Source organism: Tyto alba, unplaced genomic scaffold (assembly GCF_018691265.1).
Source record: "Tyto alba isolate M040663 unplaced genomic scaffold, T.alba_DEE_v4.0 Super-Scaffold_44, whole genome shotgun sequence".
In the NCBI taxonomy this organism is placed as follows: Eukaryota; Metazoa; Chordata; class Aves; order Strigiformes; family Tytonidae; genus Tyto; species Tyto alba.
The window spans coordinates 7,346,928-7,369,092 of record NW_024881320.1 but is presented as its reverse complement, the minus strand read 5'-3'; the positions used below and the strand labels follow the sequence as shown (position 1 = coordinate 7,369,092).

Genomic DNA, 22,165 nt, shown 5'->3' with positions numbered 1-22,165 from the left:
ATGCACAGACGTTGGAAACTGAGGCCAAGTCAGAAGAACCCTCTCTTGTTTGCATGGAGTTTTCTGCTCCCCTGGCCAACGAAGCAATGGAACTGCCAGAGGTAAGAGATGAGCTGGTGGGCATGCAAGAGCGTCCCGAGGGGGAATTACTCTGCCCACAGTGGGATCAGACTTTGAAGGGCTTTTCCCACCCGGCAGTGGTATAGCAGGTGCTGAGAGCTGAGCTGGCTTAGGAGCAGTCTTACACAGGCAGAGTCCTTTCCTGCCTGCAGAGCAGCCCTGCTTTACAGGACTCGCCCCACATCTTGCTGGCACAGATGGAGACAGGGGCCTGGCTGGCTTGGAAGCTCCCCTAAACCAGAAGCGTCTTTTCTTGCCTGCAGGATGATCACCTAAGTACACAGTTAAAATCTGTATCAGGAACAACTGAGAAGTCCTCTTTTGGAACCAGGAAAGCAAGAGACTGTCAGGAGTGACGTGGACATCAGGCAAGGGGCATCCTCCCACCGAATACATCTAAGAGGGGCTCCGTGTTCAGAAAGAATTGGACATGATTCCTCCAAAACTTCCAGCTCTTGTATTGGGCACCCCAAATCAATCACTCATGAAAATTCTTGGCTCTATCATTTACTCAAGAGACCAAAGGCTGAGGAGGATCCTTCCAGAAGACAACCATACAGAATTCCACTAAACCAAATCTCTTGGCCAGAGAACTATTATATCTCATACACTAGAAGCAATTCTGAATTGTTTTCCACTGAGAAAAGCCCTCTGAATACGTGTTGTTGGAAATTTCCAAAAGTTTTGAATCAAATGAGGAAAGAAAGAACTTTCAATGGAAATCTGTCTTTGTTTTGGGCAGTTCTCACAGAGCACCCAATTTAACCCTTCTAAAACTAGATTTATTAAGAATTTGGAGTAAATGCTGAAACAAGACTTGGTAACCAGAGCCTGTCTTTTGGCACAGCCAACATAAGGTATCATCTGGCAAGCAGGGACACAAGAGCCAGTTTCTACCATTCACTATCTTGAATTGTCCTATAGATGTGGATGAAAAGCAAGATCATACTGCACAATCCTGTTTACCTGCAAGCATCCCCACTGGCCAAGCACTTCATACAAAGCAGCTGAATACATTTCAAAGCTACATTTACTTCTACTTTAGGTTTCTAAATAGCCGCCTAATCATGCCTTTGAAGATAACTCAGAAAAATTAAATACATTTTGATGGCAAAATCTGGACATGACACACTAACAAATGTTGAATCCCTGCCTAAATACCTAAGAAAACATAAAACAGCCTTTTTATTTCCTTTTGAACTAGCAGCAAAGGAAGTCATGTCATGGTTCAAAAAGAGTTGTAATCAAAAATGCAACACTTACATTTTTTCATAGAGGCACTTGCATCCAAGAACGGGTGATGGAAAAATTCATCTGAAAAAAATCAAGAACAGTGACTCAGTGAAAGGAAATGACTGTAAGAAGTTTACAAAGCAGTTAAAGCATAGCAAGTTACAGTATTTTATGGTGATTTTTCCATTCAATCCAGTCAACCGTGGAAGTTGACTGACTGCAGTTGCATATAGTAGTGGTCAAGAACGCAGACCAGGGACTGGATGCAGAACCTACTCATAAAAAAAGGACTGGAAATTATTTGGATTCAGGGATTGTTATGTAAGTATGAAAATAAAATCTAAGAAGTGGCTCCTCTGCTACCAGCCATCTCTGCAAAATCAGCTGGAAGGGTGAAGAAGGGAAATCAGCTGGGGAACTACATGAATGAAGAAAGGAAGGGGGAAAAAAAAACCAGAATCTTTGCCAAAAGCATGGCCAAAGGACATGAGGATACCTTGGGACTCACCATCAGTACAAATGGATTTTCCTTTCCCACAGGGCATTAAAGAACTTAGTAAGGTTTTGCTGCAAGCTACAACCCTGGGCTGCTGGGCAGAACGCAGTAAATTAATTGTTAATGCTCCTGTGTCTTGTAACAGCTCTTACACTTGTAGAAATAAGAGTCAGTTATTGAGGGCCAGACTGTGTGACTATGGCCACATCTGTGCATGTGCATTAAAAGCTCCTATCAGCAAGAAGAGAGAAATCTTAAGGCGCAAAGTAGCCCTAAAAGACAAAGTCCCTGGCTGATTAGGACGGCAAATTACCCTAATTAGAGGTATCCAGGGGAGCTATATTTATCACACTGCACTACTACTCATTCCGAAGAATAGGAATGATAGACAAAAGGACTTCCACTGAGTGATCTTCCATCACACACAGACCCAAACCCATCATGCACTGAAGGCAAAAATACATTTTCTAAAAGGCTACCACAGAACAACAGCCCAGAACTCCCTTCCTTTCACACCACACAGAACTGCTGCTTTCTTCACTCATTATGGGAGGATATTCTACAGATCCAGGCCAAGAAAAGCTTCTGCCCTGGCTTGCTGAAGACCCTTTATGTATTTGCCTGTCCTCACAAGTAGCCACCCCCCCTGACTCCTTTGTCTCTGATCCACTGCAGCTCTATACCAGAGTCCTCACCTATCACAGTCAGCAACTCAGCCTTTCAGAAGCGTTAGTCATGGATCAACACCAATTATTTGTCTAACTGCAGGCAGTTCAACTTGTTTTCCCAGTGTGAATTTCCTGTTGCAACACCCAAGGTTTACAAATTTCTGCTTTCTGTAAACAGGTCCTCTTTGGTCAGTAGCTTTCCAGAAAGTAGCAACAGGTTTTTTTGTTTGCTTTTTAAACATAAAACAATCCCTCTCTCCCCAGCCCTTCATTGCCACTGCCATGCCAGAGTGCATTGGTTTGAAGCTTAGTACAATAGAAGTGGTGGAAGTCTCTGGCAGGGAAAACTGGAATCTCACAGATTAGATCTGCTGTGGATGGAGAACAACCCTATCCTGCCAGAGCTGCTCAGCTGCTGGAGTTTTGTGCTTCTTCAGCCTGCTCCTCTAGAGGGTACCATCCCTCAGCTGAGCTGATTCAACTGAGGGGGTGGAAAAGATTATTTCTTTCAATTTTCCCTCTCCCCCCTCCAAACTGCTTATTAGTTGTGCTTGCAAACCAAAATTTAAACAACTCTACTCGTAATCATCAGCAGGAAACTTGCAACTTGAAACCCTCCTGGCTTTCCTCTAGATAATCTTGAGATTACAAAGACCATCAGTTCCTGGTAGAAGAGCAGCTGAGACCATTTCAAGCTTATGCTTTGCTGCTGTGTGAATCGGCTAAACCCTGGGGGAGCTCCACAGAGGGCACTGTGCACATCTCCAGGCAGAATATAGAGGGCCCCGGGGAAGAAGGAGCAGCAGGACACCCTACTCCTCTGTGGAGGATAGCTCCGGAATCATCCCTGACCCGGCACAACACACTGATCTGGACCTTACAGAGTGCAGGAGGGTAAAGGAACAGTGAACAAAGGCACCAACCATCAGCCAAAGTAGACCTTTTATAAATTGTGTAGGCGAAGAGAGCAGCCTACGGTCAGTTTGCCAGCAGGAGGACAAAGCACCTTTCTACTGGGAGCTGTCTAAGGGATGGGGAAGATCTGCTTTGGACATGAGCTGGAGCTGTGAGACATTAATGTTTTGTGCACAGCTGGGCACAGACAGCACCTAAAAACATGACAATAGTTGGGCACAGGGAAGTGCTCTCATTTAAGTATTGTTACTATTTTGGCAAGGGGCATCATCTGGAGGTCTCCTGAGCTGACACTTTAAGGAAAGGAAGAAAGGTCCATTCGGTAGGTGTAGGTCAGAGAACCTCTGAGCCCTCAGGAACATAGAGGCACTGAAGACAGCACCAGCAGACAGCCGGGAAAGGAAAACCGTTGTGTCACGAGCAGGGAGGAAGCTCAGATGCTTTGGCAGAGAGTCGGAGAAGAGGAGGCAGAGGTGGATGAGACCAAGAATATAACTGGATGCTGAGGAAATGTATTGGTCTAAATAAATCATGGCTCTGGTACTTGCTTTCCTCTCAACTGACAGGAGATATTAGAATACAGCATGGGATGCCAGAGCCACTGAGATCTGCCTTCTATAAACACAAGGAATATCTCAAATATAGGTTTCTGTACAGAATATATTCACAAACCCTCCCCTAGAAACAATTACATCTTAAAAGGATGTGCCAATTTGTAGAGAAAATGATCCCGCATGTGATTAAGGGCAGGCAACAATCTCAATGCAGCAAGATGTGCTGTTAACTGTTGTCCCTGAGTGAAATCAAAGTCTATTATCTCAAATTTCCAAGTGTTAGACACTGACTCATGCAGTCTACTCCCAAGAGGTACAGTAACAGTTTATGGGGGGGCTAAAAAGGTTTACCAGACTCAATTTCTTGACAGCAGGGAAACAGGAACCTCAAAGATATTTTCTTTTGAAATGCACAGCAGCATGATAGAAGAGGCAGAGATCCACAGCCCAGATAGAAGATCTGCAGGGAATAATACTGAGCGGTGCTTATATCCAAGCCAGTCTGTCAGTAGCTTCAACAACTCGCTTTTAAAAAGGCTTGTTTTCTCACTTCTGCACCCTAGTAACCAGTTCTTTACATTCAGCACTGGATAATTATGATCAGCCTTGGTTAATCCACATGCTTGCTTCACTCAGGCAACACTGTCCCCAGAAAGGCTTTCTTGGTATCTCTAATCCAAAAGAATAACAGAGGCTGCAAAACAATTTCTCATCAACTAGCATATGCTGCCCAGAAGGAAACAATCCACCTGAGCAAACAACAAAAACCCAACAGAAAACCAGCCCCCAAAAGACAGTAATATCAAACACTTCTACTCCAAGCCTGACTAAAAAAAGCAATATCCTGAAAACACACAGCAACACACTTTATTTTCAGGTAAAAAAAAAAGGTAATGTCTATGAAAAAAACCAAAGCTCTATGACTTGCTGTGATACCGCCCACCTGATACTTAAACACAAATCCGTGGGCTTTGGCCCCACAGCCTTGTTTCAGGAAACCCACTTGATTAGAGCTGGTTTGCTGGCAGGACATGCGACCCCATGGGGGGACCTACGCTGGAGCAGCCTGTTCCTGAGGGACTGTAGCCTGTGGGAGAGACCCACGCTGCAGCAGTTCATGAACTGTAGCCTGTGGGAAGGACTCATGTTGGAGAAGTTTGTGGAGGGCTGTCTTTCCTGTGGGAGGGACCCCACGCTAGAGCAGGGGAAGAGTGTGAGGAGTCCTCCCCCTGAGGAGGAAGGAGCGGCAGAGACAACCTGTGATGAACTGACTGCAACCCCCATTCCTCGTCCCTCTGTGCTGCTGGAGGGGAAGTAGTAGAGAAAAATCAGGAGTAATGTTAAGCTCAAGAAGAAGGGAGGGGTGCGGGGAAGGTGTTTTTAAGATTTGGTTTTATTTCTCATTAGCCTACTCTGATTTGATGGGTAACAAATTAAATTAATCTTTTCCCCAAGTCAAGTCTGTTGTGTCTGTGATGGTAATCAGTGAAAGGTCCACTCACCACAGAAACATTTGCTGAATCTCTGAGTTTACAAAAGTGTACTGGAATCAGCACCGACCTTTCCAGCACATATACTAAAAACCCTAAGATTATGCAGTCTTCCAGGTACAGGTGAAATCCAGGTGTCTGGATGCTTATCCTAGCACCAGGCAAAAGTACAAAGGTTTATGCAGTGCCATGGCACAAAAGACACAGACAGGCAGCGTAACTAAAACTGGAAGGAGGTCTTACCAAAGTCCATGCGGTCCTTATGATTACGCTGCAAGAGGCCCAGCAGCAGCTGCCTCAGGTGGCTTGATGTCTCCCTGGGGATGCTAGGATTGAAAACAAAAGCAAAATAAGAGAGACTCGCAGTCTACTTAAACTGCTTTTACATATTCAGGAAGGCAACCTGCAAATGCAAACTCACTTTGTGCCTGCTGGGCTAGGAACATAAGAGGAGCTCACTCGAGAAAGCCTGAACATATGCATCTCTATTTGCATCTCTGTGTGGCTTTTACTCCCCCTTGTCATTATTAAGGCTACAGCTAATCTAGCTTTAGTGGCCTCTCCCATGAGCACCTGCAGATCCTTCCCTTCCACAGTGGTGCCAATGTCACCCCCCTGGTTCCCAGATAAATCCATTCAACATGAAAAATTTTGCACATGATAAATAAAATCTCTTCTACTTGCTCTAATGGGAATAAGGAGGTCATTAACATGAATCAGTTACCAAGGGGAAGCTTCCAATTAAGACACTGTAGTGAAATGTATCACCAATTACCACCATTTTATTACAGCATTTCTTTTTCAATGCAGCTTATAGAAGACTAGCAAGTAACCTCTGTCTCTTGCTTGCTTGATATACAGCATTTATTAATCGAAGGCCACTAAGATGGTGAGCAACTGCCACCCGAGCAAGCTAAAATTAGTGCAGCTGTTACCTCACTTTCCAGTATAGCTAGGAAGAAAACATTCTTTTCAATGACCATTACAGCACACAAGAGCTAGTAAATCACTGTGCTCCCCCCCACCCAACAGTTCTTCACAACCCCAGCAGATCGCAAGAAGCAGGGAATAAATGAGCAGATTAAGGTAGGGGAAGCAGAGTTCAGCTCTTGCATAAGTGGATTCAGCTCTGCTGTCTTTCCTCTGTAACTAGAAGCACTGTTAGGGGCAGGAGCAGCTCAGCCCTGCCTGCAGCCAGAGCACAGCTCTCCAAATTAAGCATAGGTGGCTGCAACTCCTTTTGGTATTGCCTCTGTTTATCACGGCTGTGCCCAGCATGGCCCCCACGGTCTGCCAGGCTTTCCCCTCTCCCCATGTGCGGGTCAGCTAAGGTAATGGCATGTGTGCTCAGCACAGTAATTTTAACTGTGCGGAGCCCCAGCCTGCTCAGTAGCACAGTACGTGGCTCCCTTGGGCAGGGCATCACACACTGCCCCGAAGCCAAGCCCAACTGATGCTGGGAGAAACAACCCTTCCTACACCATTTCCACCAACTCTACCCCTGCCACAGTCAGGGTAAAAAAACAACAACAACAAAAAAAAAGCTAGGACAAAAATAGTGAGGGGAAAGGAGGTGCTAGTTAGCACTAACAGACTCCTGTTCAGTGAAACTAGAGATGTGAGGCAAGTTATGTATTTATAGGTTTCAGTACGACCCAGGTATTTCTCTGCGAAGCCCTAAGGCCTCGTTGGTGCAGGAATCTGAGCCCAGCGATTCCTAGAACAGAGAATGATGTCAAGCATCCCTCATCCTTGTTTGTACTGTAGGAGTTGCTTTTCCATCCCTGACACTAGAATGGTTTCATGCGCCTCCCAAGCCAACAAAGGAGGTGGCCACCAGGAAGGGATGCAGTTAAACTAAGACTCAGTCTGAGCCAAGTAAAAACACCATCTTGTCAAAACAGGTGTGCCTTAGAAGCACACTGAGTAACAGAATAACCTGAGATAACCACAGCTAGCAGGGTCTCCTGAAAAATACATCAGCACTGGAGACCTGCAGTCCGCCAGTGTTGTTATCCTAATTTATTTATCTATGACACAAAGCACTCATCCAAAATGAGTCCCTTTCCCAGCAATGACTTTAGCTTTTGTATGGTTTCAAAGCCAAGAAATGGGTAGTAGACCTCAGATGCCACAACACAGACTTGAAGACAGTGTAGATTAACAGCCTGATTGCCTGCTCTTATCTTTCATGTCTAAAACATCAAGCTTTGCTATGCTACAGTATTATTTTCCAAGGCCATATTTTCAAGCAGAAGCAACAAAACTGCCTACGTCCCCCCATGATCTAGAATGTACTTTGCCATGCAAATCAGCACAATGAATATTAGCTGCTTAGATCAGTGCTATTAAAACTGAGAGGCCTTTGGGATTTCTTCTACTGACATGGGCTCCCCACCTCAGAATGGCTTTTCACCTGTCAGCAGCAGCATCAGCCCAGCAGGCAGAGATCGCTGGTGAGCATTTAATGAGCTTTTCTTCCCCATCCCATTCCCAAGCCAAAACACAGCACTTTCCATGGTGATGATGGGGAGGTGGGTGCCTGCCTGCCTAGCCCCAAGGAGAATGAAACCAAATCCTGGCATTGCTGCCATCCGAGAACGAGGTCTCTGGAGTGGTTTTGTGTTTCATCCTGTGTTGGCAGGGCTGGCAGAGGCAGTTTATTCATGTTTGCTCAGGAAATAGCACAGATTGCAGCTCACGTTAAAGTGACAAACTGACTTTGGAAAGAACGGAATTGGCATTTACACAAAGGCCACTTCAGATCTGACTTCTATAGTGATAAAAAGATAGTGGGCTTGAATTTAAATTTTGGAGGAATTTGGTAGTTAAAAAGTGGAGATAAATGGAAATGGTAAACGCAGACCACATATAGGACTCACAACAAAGGAGAAGGACTAATCCCTACAGGAGCAGACATGCTCTCCTCTTTACAGCTGAGTTTCATTTCTCCCCTTGACTGTCTCCTACTGCATGGCCCACTAGCCAAAGCAGCAGCAGGGCAGCATGATCAACACAAGGAAGCTTATTAATCATAGGGAATAATTTCTCCCCTAGTAAGGGGGACTATCTCAAAGGTGAGCAGCCATGGTTTAGGCTGTGTAGAGAAAACAGAAGCTCTACTTCCTGCTCACACAGACTATCTGGCTCCAACTATGCAGCGGTGTTTTTGCTTTGAATTGTTCTGTTTAGGTGTTTTACTCTATCACGCTCCCTGGTTCAATCCAGGAGAGAATGTAGATGCCCCAGATTTAATCCTGGTAGAAGTCTGTCCCTTCTCCCCAAATCAAAAAAGGAAGTATCTAAAGCGAAAGTAAATGCATAGAGCAAGTTATTGATAAGATCTCTAGCTCTTGACAGTTCCTTCTGTTATCTCTTGGAGCTGTCTAAACTAATAAGGAAAAAACCCCCTCATATACAGCAAACTAATGAACTTCCTGTATATGTGGCTCCATATTAGCAGCTCTGCCAAATGGAAACTAAGTTTCTGTTTAAAAGAGACCTTCCAATTTTAGGGTGTATAACCTGGAACTTCAGTCCTATCTCTATACCAGGCTGAGGTTTTCAGAGCAGGCATGAGGTTCTGCTTTAAGAGCTCAGAGATCAAAAGGAAAGACCACAACAACAAAACCAAAATACACTGACAAATCACAGCACTAAGCAGCTAGGTAACATACACGGTGGTGGGACGAAAGCAGTTATCTTCTCCTTGGAAATGCAGCAGTGTCCATTTCCATTGAGGTTATGATATTTCCTCTTAATAAGCAGGATGGACACAAGCAGTTGCTGCCCTGACACCTGAGAAATGGGAGTGTAATCTGCAGCCAGGTATGGCAGGTTACAGGAGAGACTGCAGTTTGGCTGATCAAATGATTAAAGAATTGTTGTGATTTCTCCCCAAGGCTCCCAGACTCAGGGAAGCCGTATGTGGGACAGGACCACTAGCTGGCTCTTGAAATCACTAATGATCCTGAATTTTTGCAACGTAGGAGAGAAGTAGTATCTGTGGAAAGAGAGAACACCAACTGTGGCAATCCACTGATGTCTGACTTTCTCTGGGCCACAACACTGCTTGTTTAAGGAATGGGAGAAGGCAGGTGGCCAAATATATTACAGTCACCTCCCTGAGTGACAGGCTGGGAGCATACAAGGACAGGTGGAAATAGAGAGTAAACAAGTGCATACAAATGGCAACACTGGAAAAATGCTTACTTCGGCATCAGCATCTTGTTTTTCTCATAGAAGAGGCGAAGATCCTGTGGGCTGCTGGCCTGTAGAGGAGAAAGAAAACCAGTGCATGAAGCAGTTGTCAGTGAAGGAGAGGGATTAGCATTTCTATTTCACAGCTACTCTTAAGAGTAGAGAGGCACTTTTCAATTCCTGAACCCTCGCAGACAATAAGAACCTACAGCTTGCTTTTGACTGAAAAGCCAGCACTGTGCCAGAGTGAAAATACAGTATTTCAGCCCACTCTTTTTGTCCCTGACCTTGTTCTGTCCTGCTCTCCCCTTCCAAGGGCTGAGCTTCATTGCAGAGAGCTCAGCTTCATTGCAGAGGGCTCTGATGCTCAGGTCTGAGCTGGCCTAATAGCCTCACCCAGGAGGCTAAATAATTGCAGACGTGAGGAATCCCAAATGATGAATGGTAGATCCTGCTGAGAACATGGATTAATGCTGCAGGGCATTTAGAAAAGGGGCAGGAAGCCTGTTGATAGGGAAGGGAACTGTGAAGAGACCAGGAACATGGGGAAACAGCAACTGAATTGGGATTTTCTACTTTAATTCCAGGAAGCTAGAAGGTCTCAAGCCACAGCTCCTATTTGTGTGGTAATATACACAACTGCTGGGGATGTTGACAACAAGATTCCAAATTCAGAGAGATGGGATTTAAAAAAAAAAAAAAAAAAAAAAAAAAAAAGGGCTAGGCACAAGAGTTTTACAGCTCAGGTTAAAAATAAAATCACCAGTATAGAAGCACACACACATAAAAATCTCCCAACGTCATTCCTCCATTTGTTTTTATACAATGAATAATACAGGCCAGTAAATTAACCCTAGTGTCTCAAGCTTTTCTACTTAGGCAAAGTCTATTTATTAAAGGCAGAGCAGGCTGGCTGGTGTGACAGACAGGAAGACATATAAACAGGGAAGAAAGATCAGAGAGATTCATCTGCAATCAATTATTGGTGCAGCAGAGTATGTAGGAAAGTGTGAATGAGGAGGCAACAGGCAGCTTCTCACGATGTTCAGGGCAGGCTCAAAAAACCCTCGAGTCTTCCACCTAGTTCCATTTCTAAATTAGAAGTATTTAAGGTCAATTAAGATGCTTAAAACGGCAAATCAGACAAGCCAATCTGCAGATGGCCATCAAAATACCACTAACACAGCATGGCTGGAAAAGCAGACACATAAGATGCTGTTTCAATATCACCTACTCCATCTGGCTGAAGATGAAAATTAAGGATAACAGAGCTCAGTACAAAACCTCAAGAGAAACCAAAGGGAGAGTCTCAAAAGCTGCTAATATCATTAGACTCATGTAGTACTCATCAGGACAGTATTTCTTGCGTACTCTTAGCAACCCAAGCTTCACAGTTCTCCTGTAAAATTTTACCAGTTAGAGCTCCTGGATTCCTAAAAGAAGGAAATCAGAAAGATTTCCTGGTTGTCTTTTCTTCAATAACATATCCTTTGCTGTTCACAGACACAGCAGGGACCCAAACAGGAGATGTAAAAATACTTTCTTCACAAATCATTAAAATGAATGTTATTTAGCTTAGCACCTTGCTACATAGATGCCAAAATGCATCAAAATTTCCAATTACTGCCACTCGATTTGGTTCAGTAAAACTCCATTGTACACCTTTCCCTTTGCAGATCTTGTCCTGTAATTTGATTCTTATTATTTGGCAAACTTTAACAAGGCAAGCGTACACACTGCACCAAATGGCTCGGCCACAATGCTCTGCATGATGTAAAATATGCCTGACAGACCTAATGTACAAGGAAGAACAGAACTCCACGGCAGGGAAGCAAAGTGCTTGCTCACATCAGAGAGATACAAGCCTTGGCTGTTTGCTCTGTTCATTTCCTGTCCCAACAACTCAATTGTTTCACAAACACAATGAAGCTCTGATCTATTTCAAACACTGTTTTGTCAGAAATTTTCCTGGCAATAAAGACAGAGTATATTAAAAGCAGCACACATGCAAAGCCAGTTCATTAGAGAGGGTTTTCTAAGTGCTATCTTGGATAGAAAGAAAATTCTCAAACAAAGTTCCCATCATCTTTGTACAAATTAGAGACACATCCCTGTAGGGTTGCTGTTTCTCCACATGCTGCTGTCTCAGTACAATCCCCACTTGTTCTGCAAGGACCATATCCTGGGTGTCAGGCTTGTACCCACCCAGACCATGCATCCTCACTAGGGCTGGATCTTCAACACTGGTTTCTGATATAGGTAGCTGCCTGCTGGGGAATAGAGTCATTTTAGTAAGTGCCCAGCACAGACAACTATGGATCACCATTAATTTGGTAAAACCAACTGCACCTTCACATAACTTCATTATTAATCAAGTGAGTCACAGAGTTCCACTCCTAGAAGCAGGTTCCCAGGCTCGCAGTAACATGCTCACTGTTCTCCTGCTGTTAGCATTCATTTCATAAAGCACTGGTACCAGACGACACTTTGCTCACCTCTTCCTTCAATAAATAGTGCCTCTCTGAGAATGATGGAGAAAAATTCAGAAACGTTTGTAAGACTAAAAATGCTACTTGAGTTCTTTCTTCTAGGAAGCTAAGGACTGAATTTGAGATCTATCTTACAGGCAGATACATCCTACCCAAGAAAATCACCAGAAAAAGCACATTTTAGGCACCTAACAACTAGACCATTCAAGGTACACAGAGCCAGCTGCTACCTGTAGTACAGCATCCATCTGTCAGAAACGGATGCAGCATGGACAGCTCAGTTTTCCCCAAGAACAGGAGACACAGCAGCAGGCCAATTCATGCCCTTGTTCCCCCCTCTCATGTTACTACGGAGCAGCTGCATTAGTGTAACTGGCTCTGGTTTTGTCTGTCTTTTCTATATATAAAGACAATTGGACAAATTCAATCCTGCCACTCGGTTACTTTGTCCTGAGCACCAGTGGAAATATGTTGAGCCAACAAAGGCATTCAGCGTAACTCTGCCAAATGCCATTCAGTGCTGGCTGCCCGCAAGCGAATTGCACGTGAAAAGCATGCAGGGTGGTGTTTCCAAAAGCACTCAGCACTGGATTTGTTGCACTTGGGCAAAGGCTGGATTTAAATGCCCAGCACTCAGAAGAGGGCCAGAGACATTCACACCGTCAGTGAACAGCACGGTCTAGTCAACACCTCACAGCAGGTGTATGTTATCTGCCCTGCTCTCCAAGTCTTTTCCTTTGGCATTCCTGGGGATTTGGAGGTACATAGGGGATTCAGATACATCAGAAAAAAAAAAAAAAGGAAGTAACATTTCTGGCTCTAGTTCTAGGGCGAAGCTTGAAAACCTGCTGCAAATACCTTCTGCTTGTGCAGTCTTAACAGTTGATATTTTAAGACTCCCACAACTAAGTGGCTGGCACCTGGGGGAACCTGAAAGCTCAAAAACTAGAAACAAGCAAACAAACAAAAACCCTAAATGTTTTTCTTCAGCTGTTCATGGATGTTTTTCTCTCTACTCCAAACAGAGCAGGAGCAGACCCACAAACGCGTGTCCAAAAGCCAATGGCTCCCTGACTACAGCAACAATTCAATCACTGCACCCAGTCCCAGCAGAATAGCCTACCACTGTCAGGAATGCCTGTCCCCCATTGACACAGGACAGTCCAGAGAAACAGCTCTGGGATCAGAAGAGCAGCTTGCCTAACAAATAAAGCAGGAGTTCAAATTCTAGGTAGAAAATCCTCCCTTCCCTAGTCTTCCTCAAGGCCCATTTCACAACATAGCAGTTGTTGTAAGTGATACATAATCCTAGCACTTATGCAGGCAGAATTAACCCAGAATCAAAGCAGTGGACTTGGTACACCAGACTTAAAATTAATTTTTCATCTAGCAGCTGGGTGGGATGAGAACATACACAGACAGGTTAGCTCTTTCAGAGCTGCCAGACCAGGCAGCAAAATGTGCATTACCTCTCTTGTCACTTCCCCACTCCCTGGCTTACTCTCCCATGGACTCAGCACACCGTGTCCGTAAAGCAGCTAGGAGAGGATTCAGGCTATGGCTCAGACAGCAGACAACCAGGCTTCATGGCCCCTAGCAGGATCATCCAAGTGGACCCATGCTACTGCCAGAGACAGCTCTGACACAAAGTGCATGTGCTTAGCGGTGCATCTGCTTACCAAGAGCTGCCCAGTTTTTAACGGGGTCACACAACAGAAACCACCAGGAACATTAGTGTGACTCTTCTCCCTGCCCCCCCCCCCCCCCCCCCCCCAATTAAATTGAGGTAATTTAATTCTAATCATATTTGAAACACCATCTGACAAGGACTAGGTTGTTTTTGGAAGATATTTTAGACCTCGTATAAATATTTTTCTTCTCTGTCCCCAGTTTTGCTTCTCGTTGTCACTTGTCTACACAGTCCACATCACCTCATGGTGGGCACTGGGTCCCAATCTCTTCAGATCAGGTAAGGACAAGAGAAAACCACTGCACTATCAATTCACTTCTCAGTAACAGTCAGCAAGACCAAGATATGTACTATTCAAGTCCTGTCCTCGGCAAGAGAAATTAAGAGATGCAAGACCACTTATTAGGCAAGGTAAATTAACAATTCCATATTAATACAGTGCTCATCAAGTCTGTTTATAGGGATTATGAATGTCATTAATCTCATCCCTATGGCAGTCTCACTGTTTTGTTTTGTGGGCATTTTTAATACAAAAAGCTCCTTAAGACAGCTTCACTAGCCATCCTACCAACTGTTCACATCTGAGCATCAGCAGCTTTTCTTGTCTGTGTGCAGTGAGGCAGAGAAGGGACAGAAATGGCCCTGGGAAGTTGCCTTGGGTGACCCAGCTACAGTTAAAATTAACTTTGAGACAACTAGAAATCACATTCACGCACACACACACATCTCTGTCTTGACTTATGAGCACTTTCTGGATTGACAGCTGCCGCAGCCTTTCCATACATTTGATCTTTTCTCCATCTAACTCAGCTCCCTGAAGCCCTGCTTTATTTTTAGACAGCTCATTCCTCCTCACTGCAGATAACACTGGAGTCCTTTTGGTTTGCATCCCCGTGAAGGTGCTTAACTGGCTCATGCAGCGAACAGCTAGAGTGCACAAATGCAGCACGTTTCATGCCACCGTGCTCCAGGTTCCCATGGGAATCTCAGCTAGACAGAAGTGAGGGGCTGTCCTTGCCAGCCTGGGAGGCAAGGCATGGTAAGGATTTACCAGAAGAGGTTAATGTCAGAAATCCAGTTCCTGGCTGCCCTGTACAACTGGGTCTGCTGGTGGCACTACGTGGAATCAACCTGTTATCTCCCCACCCATTTGTAGATGTCCCTCCCAAAAGGACTTCTTCCTACTCATGGTCTCCCCATCACCTCTGTCCACTACCCCTCTCTTCTCTTAAAAGCCCTGTAAACAATAGCTTCTCGCCTGCTCAGTGACCATCAGCACATTCTTACAACAGCCACAACAACAAAGAAATAAAGCCAGTTAACCTTTAACTAGTTTTCCAACATCTGCCCAAGACAGGCTTCTTTCACCTGAAACTCACAGCTAGAAGGCAATTTGTGACACACATGGTCAAAACAAATAGATGGTGCACAGAAAACCATCTGGGTTGAGCTCTTCTCTCTCCCTGATCAAACAAATCCACAGCTGCTACTACAGTAACAAATGGGGCCTGGCATTTTGCTTCAAAATACAAGCCACAAAAGAGGAATGGGCATGGGGAAAAATTAAAATACAGAAACAAATGACCCCGGTCCCCAGACCAACAGATGTGGGATGTTTATGGGAAAGGGCAATTATCCAGTCAGGCAAGCACAAAGCAAGGATCGGAACCTGCTGGGCAGGGACTGAAATGTCCCTTCATTGTCCACCACAAGACAGAGTATTGCCATGCCTCAACCAGAGGGACACAGGCACACAGGACTGCTCTCACCTCTGCGTGAGCTGGAGGACACACATACAGGCAGAGTGCTGATGGCGTTCTGGCCACCTGCCCTTTCAAAACCTTGGCTGGAGAGATGAATGAAGCTGACTGGTATTCAATTTTATTTCCTATGAAAAAATCTTCCCTATGAGAACAAATGTTTTCCGAAGAACATTTCTACGACATGCTTCAATGATCAATGATAAAAGCCACCTAATTCTTTTCAAGGCAATCAGATGCCCCAAGGTTGTGTGTGAGTTACTAAGCAAAGAACACCTATGATAAAGTCACCATGTTAAATGATAACTAAATCATTTGAATGAGTACAGTATCAAGGTGCCTTTTAGAGACTAAAAGGCACCAAGTTACAAGACAGAACAAGTGCAAGGCTCTCCTATGCACAAAGAGATTGCTTTCTCCACCCCCACACTTTCTTTTAATGCACAACTATTTATTTTCTTTTATCCTAACAGTCACTTTCTCTTCTCAAAGATACCAACACTGACAACAAGGGGATGAAGCCAGTAAACAGGAGCCATTCAGGAGTTTCAGTGTACTTTGTAGGGGTGTTTATAAAAAAAGAAATAGGCAAAGGAAATGAAGTCTTGCTCTAAATACAGAGCAAGCTGGTGGACAGAATATAAAGCACTGGGATGAAAGATTCTTACAGCAACAGGGAAAAAATTACCCTGAAGGGGAAAAGTGGTCTTGGCTCTAGACAAAACCAAAACATACCACTAGTTTACTTCTGTATTTGCCCACTCTTTCCTCCAGCAGATTCTGAATTCACTTTATCCTTCCCAATGATGTAACTGCATAAACATTCAAGGTCTTGTGTGAAATTCTAAAGAGCTGTGGAATTAAAGCTCAGAAAGTCCTGCGGTTCATAAAATTTGACTTCTTACATGAGCATAGATTTCCCCTCCCAACTGTCTTTTTTTGTTGTTGTTTGGTTTGTTTGGGTTTGTGGGTTTTTTTTGATGTTTTTTGTTTTGCTTTTGGTTTTTTGTTAGGGAGTCAGGACAAAGAGATGCCAGGATATGAGAAAAGAGGGCCATAGTTCACATTTGTCCTAACTGATCTAAGAAGCTGAAGAGTTGGCATTTGGCTGACACATCAGCAAGCAAATTTGAGGTCTGGTCTTTTTCCACGGATTAGAAAGGAGGTCTACAGGGCGCACACATTAGAGAAGCAAAGAAGTATCAGCAATTCAAGCATCTCTCTGCCATACTGTAAGACAGCAAGGAACAAAACCTGAAAGTACAGTACTTTAAAATAGTGGTTGCAAAGGAGAGTCTGCAGATCTCATTTAGCATGGAAGAAAAGCAATACACAGTGTGGCACACTAATGATTTGGAACAAGAAAATTGCACTGAGTCTAGATGAACTCCAGCTATATATAAGATTAAAAATACACGAAGCAATCCTGATAAAACTTGCATAAGGCTGTGATGAATTCTCCATAATTCAGAAATTTAGAAGTCAGAGAATGCCTTTCACAAAAGATATGCTCTAGCTCATCCAGAAGTTATGGCATAAATTACAGGGTGGAGTTTTACTGAAGTGTGTTATATTTGGAGGGGTTTGGACTTGATGAACATAAACATTTCAGGCTGGAAGGGATTGCTGTGAGATGACAGATAAGATCCTTTTGATAAGATCCTACTTAACTGCTCTAAAAACAAAGACAATTTAACTGCAATATACCAGCTACTAGCAAATCATCCCGAACATTAACTTGCAATTACATATTGTCCTTCCATACCAAACAGAATTATAATTATAAATTATACACTGAATACAGTTGTAAATAGAAACTGAATTTTTAAGTGTGGCCCTGGAAAAGGAAACACTGCTTTATCCGATTCATGATAATTTGCTGAAGTGATGACCCTTCCTAATAATTTATAACCAGGAAATACATTTCACTGAGACACAGCCCAGAGGAGAGTCATATTTTAGTAACATGTCCAGTATTAAAACATATAGGCGCCACATTGCCAAGGTGTTGTACAGACAGACCTCCACAAGGCTGGATCTATGGGAGTTAATATCCTAGATAACAGAAGGCTTACAGTAAGCAGATTAAAGGAAAAAAAAAAACCAAAAAAAAAAAAAAAAAACAAAAAACCCAACAAACCACAAACAAAAAAGCAAGAGAGAGTCAGAAACATTAGATCTAAGCAACTCACCTGAAAAGGAGCCTTTCCTGTCAGACACTGATAAATGATGGTTCCTATACTCCAGAGGTCAGCTTTGGCATCGTAGTGTTGAGACATGATGACTTCTGGTGCCTTTTTGGGGAGAGAACAGAAATCTGTTTTATAAAAAGATGTAGTTTTTTTTTTTTTTTTTTGGCAGCTGCAAGAAAGAAACAGAAGTCACTATTATGCTTTAAAAACCCCCGAGCTCGATTCCCTAATAACCATGAAAGATTTGCTCCCAAGATGACTGTAGCACTACCCTGAAAGAGCCAATTCCCTAGCTAAATGGGGGAAGCAGAGACTTTTGCTCAGTCACACAAAAACAATACCAGATGCTGTTCCACTACTTTGGGCAAACTCGGTACTTTCCCTTCTCAGTGTACCATTTTCTACTGAATCCACCTGTACTCAGAAGAAGTCTCACTGAAATCGCACGGATAGGTCTTCTAAACCAAAGCAAGTTACAGGTAAAGGATCAAAAAAACCCAAAGGCTGACACTGCACAGGTAAGCCTCAGCCTCCATCCTGATCTACGTCACTTATGCACTTTTCTCATTTAGCCTAAGATGGCAGCATATTAATTATGCTCCAGAGCCTGCTGCCAAGGTCACAGTTTGGGTTCAAAGGCAGATCTGTGCATTTCAGTCCAAGAGCCTGAGCCCTGCTGTGCCTCAGACTCTGGTTTCTAATCTCTCACCATGCCCTCAGCTGCTCCCTCCCAGGCTCATTCCAGAAGCTGGAGATGGTGCAAGCCCACAAAGCCCCGTGGCTCAGGAGGCAGCATGCCTTAGGAGCGGCAGCAGAAGAGGGACAAAAAAGCAGGCTTGCTAATCCCATGTGTTTATAACAACAGACTTCATCACGGTGCTGCCAGCATGGAACAGGATCAATGCTGTAGCTCTGTTAGAAGTAAGGGCCACATGTAATGGAAAAAAAATGGCAGCAAACAAGTTGTGGGCAGCTCAGTCTGTCCCTACGTGAAGCAGGCGCGGCACCAAAGCAAGCTGAGGAAACAGGACAAGAACTGCACAAGGAGGTTTGAAGTCTCACGTGACATGAATCACATCAGGGTTCAGACAGAAAGCTCATGCTGGTGTAGGTAAAATGCCTTTCTTTTTTCAAAGAGCAAAATGAAAATAACAGCAATAGGCCATGAGCTAAAGCAAGGAATAAGGGCCTGCCTTGCCAGCAGATGCTGCTCAGGCTAACACACAAAATCCACAATGGCAGTAGGGACAGACTTCAAACACCCCCTAAATCCCAGCTGAACCCTCCCCTCCACATCTTCCTTCAAATCCATCAGTAAACAGAGACCAGTATGAAACATTCTGAGATTCCCTGTAAGGTGCAGAGCTGTTTAAAATTAAAAAATAAAATAGTTCATCACTAGCTTCCTCCAACCCTTTTTTTAAAAAAAAACAAACAAAAACTGTGTGTTTTCATTTACTTTCACAAGAGACTCCAAAAGTATCATTAAAAATAGACAATTTAGGAAACTCTCACAGGAGACAAAAAAAAAAAATGACATCATCTTCACATATATAGCATAGTTCAAATAAACATCAGGCATCAAAAAAAGGGAGAGAAAGGAAGTCTATGGAACAGACTACCAAACACACTACCCCTGTGCAGTGCAGCACAGTCCAGCCTAACTCTGCCCAAAGAGTACAGACAAAAAAAAAATACAATTTAGAGTGGATTAGATCATGTTCAAAATCAGGTGCCTACTGCCCCCAGGGCACTTTTAAAAAATTCAACCTAAATTGATCCACATCATCTTTGTACTTTGAGCTCAGACACCCACATCCCCCGGAAGTATTACATTGCTGGCTTTGACATTTTTATTTCTGGCCTGTTTTTGTCATTTTTAATTTCACTGACTTGATGTGACACCAAGATCCTGACTGCTTCCATAAGCACAAACAAGACATCACCTCCTCACATCCTGGTCCCAAAGTGGAAAGTACAGAGGGGGTGAAAGGGATCAATTTTGTTCTTAAATACGTTTCACAAGCTAAGAAGTCATCCTAGAAGCAGCTGGTTTGGTGAGAAGAATTGGGGGGTCAGGAGGGTCAGAAGGGGAGCAGGTTAGAGAGTGGGAATGCACAAACCAAATTGCAAACAGAAGCAGGTGAGCTTCATCTACATCCATCTGCTGAGTCATACAGCAAAGCATACTTATGAGTAAGTTAGCCATAATGGAAAAATCTCTGCCTGGGTAGATCTATAGATCTGAAGGGATTTGCAAGACCAAAATGCTAAAAACAGTTGGAGATTTTACAAAACTGCTGTTAAACAGGGACCTTGCTCCTGATGCTGTGGCCTTAGCAAAAACAGCTGCAAAGCCTGAGGTGACAGCAGGCTTGTGGAACCACTCTGTCTCAAAAGTGCCTGCTGAATTTACGGATTTACTGAGGTTCCTCTCCAAGGAAGCGACACCTCAAATATAGCCAGATGTGTGAAATATCACCCCAGCCCTCACTCACTTTTGTTGTTGCTTTGCTCTCAGCAGAGGAAACAGATTTAATTTCTCAACGCCTCCAGTGGAAAGGCCCTGGTCCATCTGGAAGGTGCAGTTTCTGGGAGCAGACAGCAATCAATAGTCTGTTTTGTTCTGTTTTATGTATCCACAGCTCACCTGAAAGTTTGATGACAACACAGGCACCTGTTGTCCAACATTAACAGTAGCTATAACTTTATGAAGTCTCCCTGTGTAATAGCTGGTTTCTGACAAGTAAATAAAATTTCACCATTGGGGGAAAGACTAGTGAAAAATAAAGCCTTGCTTCTGGGGTGGCAAAGCAAGAACAATACAGAAAAACCTGTAGGCAAAGCACACTTACCATGTACATTGGTGAGCCACACAATGTTGCTGCCATCATATTATTCTGCAGATATCGGGCAAACCCAAAGTCAGCTACAAAGAGAAGCAGAGGTAGGTCTGGATCAGACACGAGTTCTAGAGAGCCTGCACCTTCTCCAGTTGATTTCTCCTACTTTCCTTTCACTTCTCATGAATCTTTGCAGCACGTGAAGTACCCCATCTTAACAACACTTTGATATCTCTCTTCTCGAGCAGCAACATCCTAGTGCTAGTTATTAATGCACACTACAGACACTAGAAAAGGCTAGACTAAGCCACAAAACAAGTATTCAGAAGAACAAACTCCCATCCGTTTTTCAGAGATCAACAGTTACTTTTTCCTGTACCCATTTGCCTGCACTCCAAACTGTCAGCTGCTGGAACCTGGTAAAGCTCTCAAGCTCAATGAGAATGTGCCAGTTCATGCTAACTAGTTCATCTGCTGCTGCCTCAACTTTTAGTTTGGGGAAAGTGCCCTTCTATTGAAAAGGCTGCGATGTAACAGCCATCCAAGAGAAACCGCTACTTGCCACCACCCACATCTCTAGACAAGTCCTACTGAAAACAATCTAGCTCTGTTCCTTTAGAAGGGTTTCAACTGTGCTAACCCCCGCACGAGGACAGAAAGCTGAGCCATACTTCACCTGGTGGCTAGAAAAGCCAAGGAATACCAAGATGAATTAACTCTGCAGGTTACTCAGCATCTGATCATATGATACTTAAGAGATTCTCTCAAGGTTACCAGATATTTCAAGCTCGGAGATTGACACAGCTGTTTACACTGTCATCTGTCACTAAAGAATTGGTATGGCTAGCTATTCCCTGGACCATGTACTTCTCTGGGGAGCAGGAGGAAGGGGATGCGGGGTACATCACCCCCAAGAGCAGCCATGCCCGCAGCCCTTCCGCCTGTGTTTGTGGCTACCAGGCATTTCCACCTTCCAGATAACTTTGCACCTCACAAAAAAATGCTTCAGCCAAATGGGCAGCAACATTTCAAACTTTTACACTGGACCTCATTTCTCAGCTGAATGAAAGTATTAACACTTTCTGCACTTCACAGGGTTCAGGCAAGGAACAGTTTTATCTAAATTGGTGTCGCCTTCAGCTCATGAACTGTAACATAAGTGTTGAGGGTGATACCACCCAGCATTCATTTTGGAGGAACCACAGGGGATATGTGTGCTCTGTAACTGGATTTCTGGAGCATTTCTCCCAACTACCAGTCCATCTGTGCCACTTGCCTAATGTGCAAAAAGTTAATTTCTTCAAGATGTAGCTGAGAATCCTGCCCCTAATTCAGAGTGTGGAAACACCTGCTTTTAGGTGTGCCTGACTCCCACCATGCTCTGAGGCCAGCCAGGAGAGCAGTTAGTTTCATGCCTTAAGACAGCAACATCTACTTCAATTCTATTAAAAGCTCAAGTCACAACAGCTGCTCACTTCTTCGTAAGCCTGGAGACTACTTGTCAACTGGGGCAGG

General features: G+C 43.9%; 1 protein-coding gene across 5 annotated transcripts in view; it reads right to left on the bottom strand.

Annotated features, from left to right (window-relative positions):
* Positions 1-22,165, bottom strand: part of ULK1 (unc-51 like autophagy activating kinase 1) — an 83,076-nt gene that overhangs the window by 35,819 nt on the left and 25,092 nt on the right. For all 5 annotated transcript variants that reach the window (XM_042805211.1, XM_033008260.2, XM_033008261.2 and 2 more), the window contains exons 8-12: positions 20,663-20,736; positions 17,808-17,909; positions 9,689-9,747; positions 5,720-5,802; positions 1,384-1,434 (exon numbers count right to left, since the gene is read on the bottom strand). In XM_042805211.1, the coding sequence (XP_042661145.1) occupies positions 1,384-1,434; positions 5,720-5,802; positions 9,689-9,747; positions 17,808-17,909; positions 20,663-20,736 (369 nt within the window). The remainder of the gene's footprint in view (positions 1-1,383; positions 1,435-5,719; positions 5,803-9,688; positions 9,748-17,807; positions 17,910-20,662; positions 20,737-22,165) is intronic.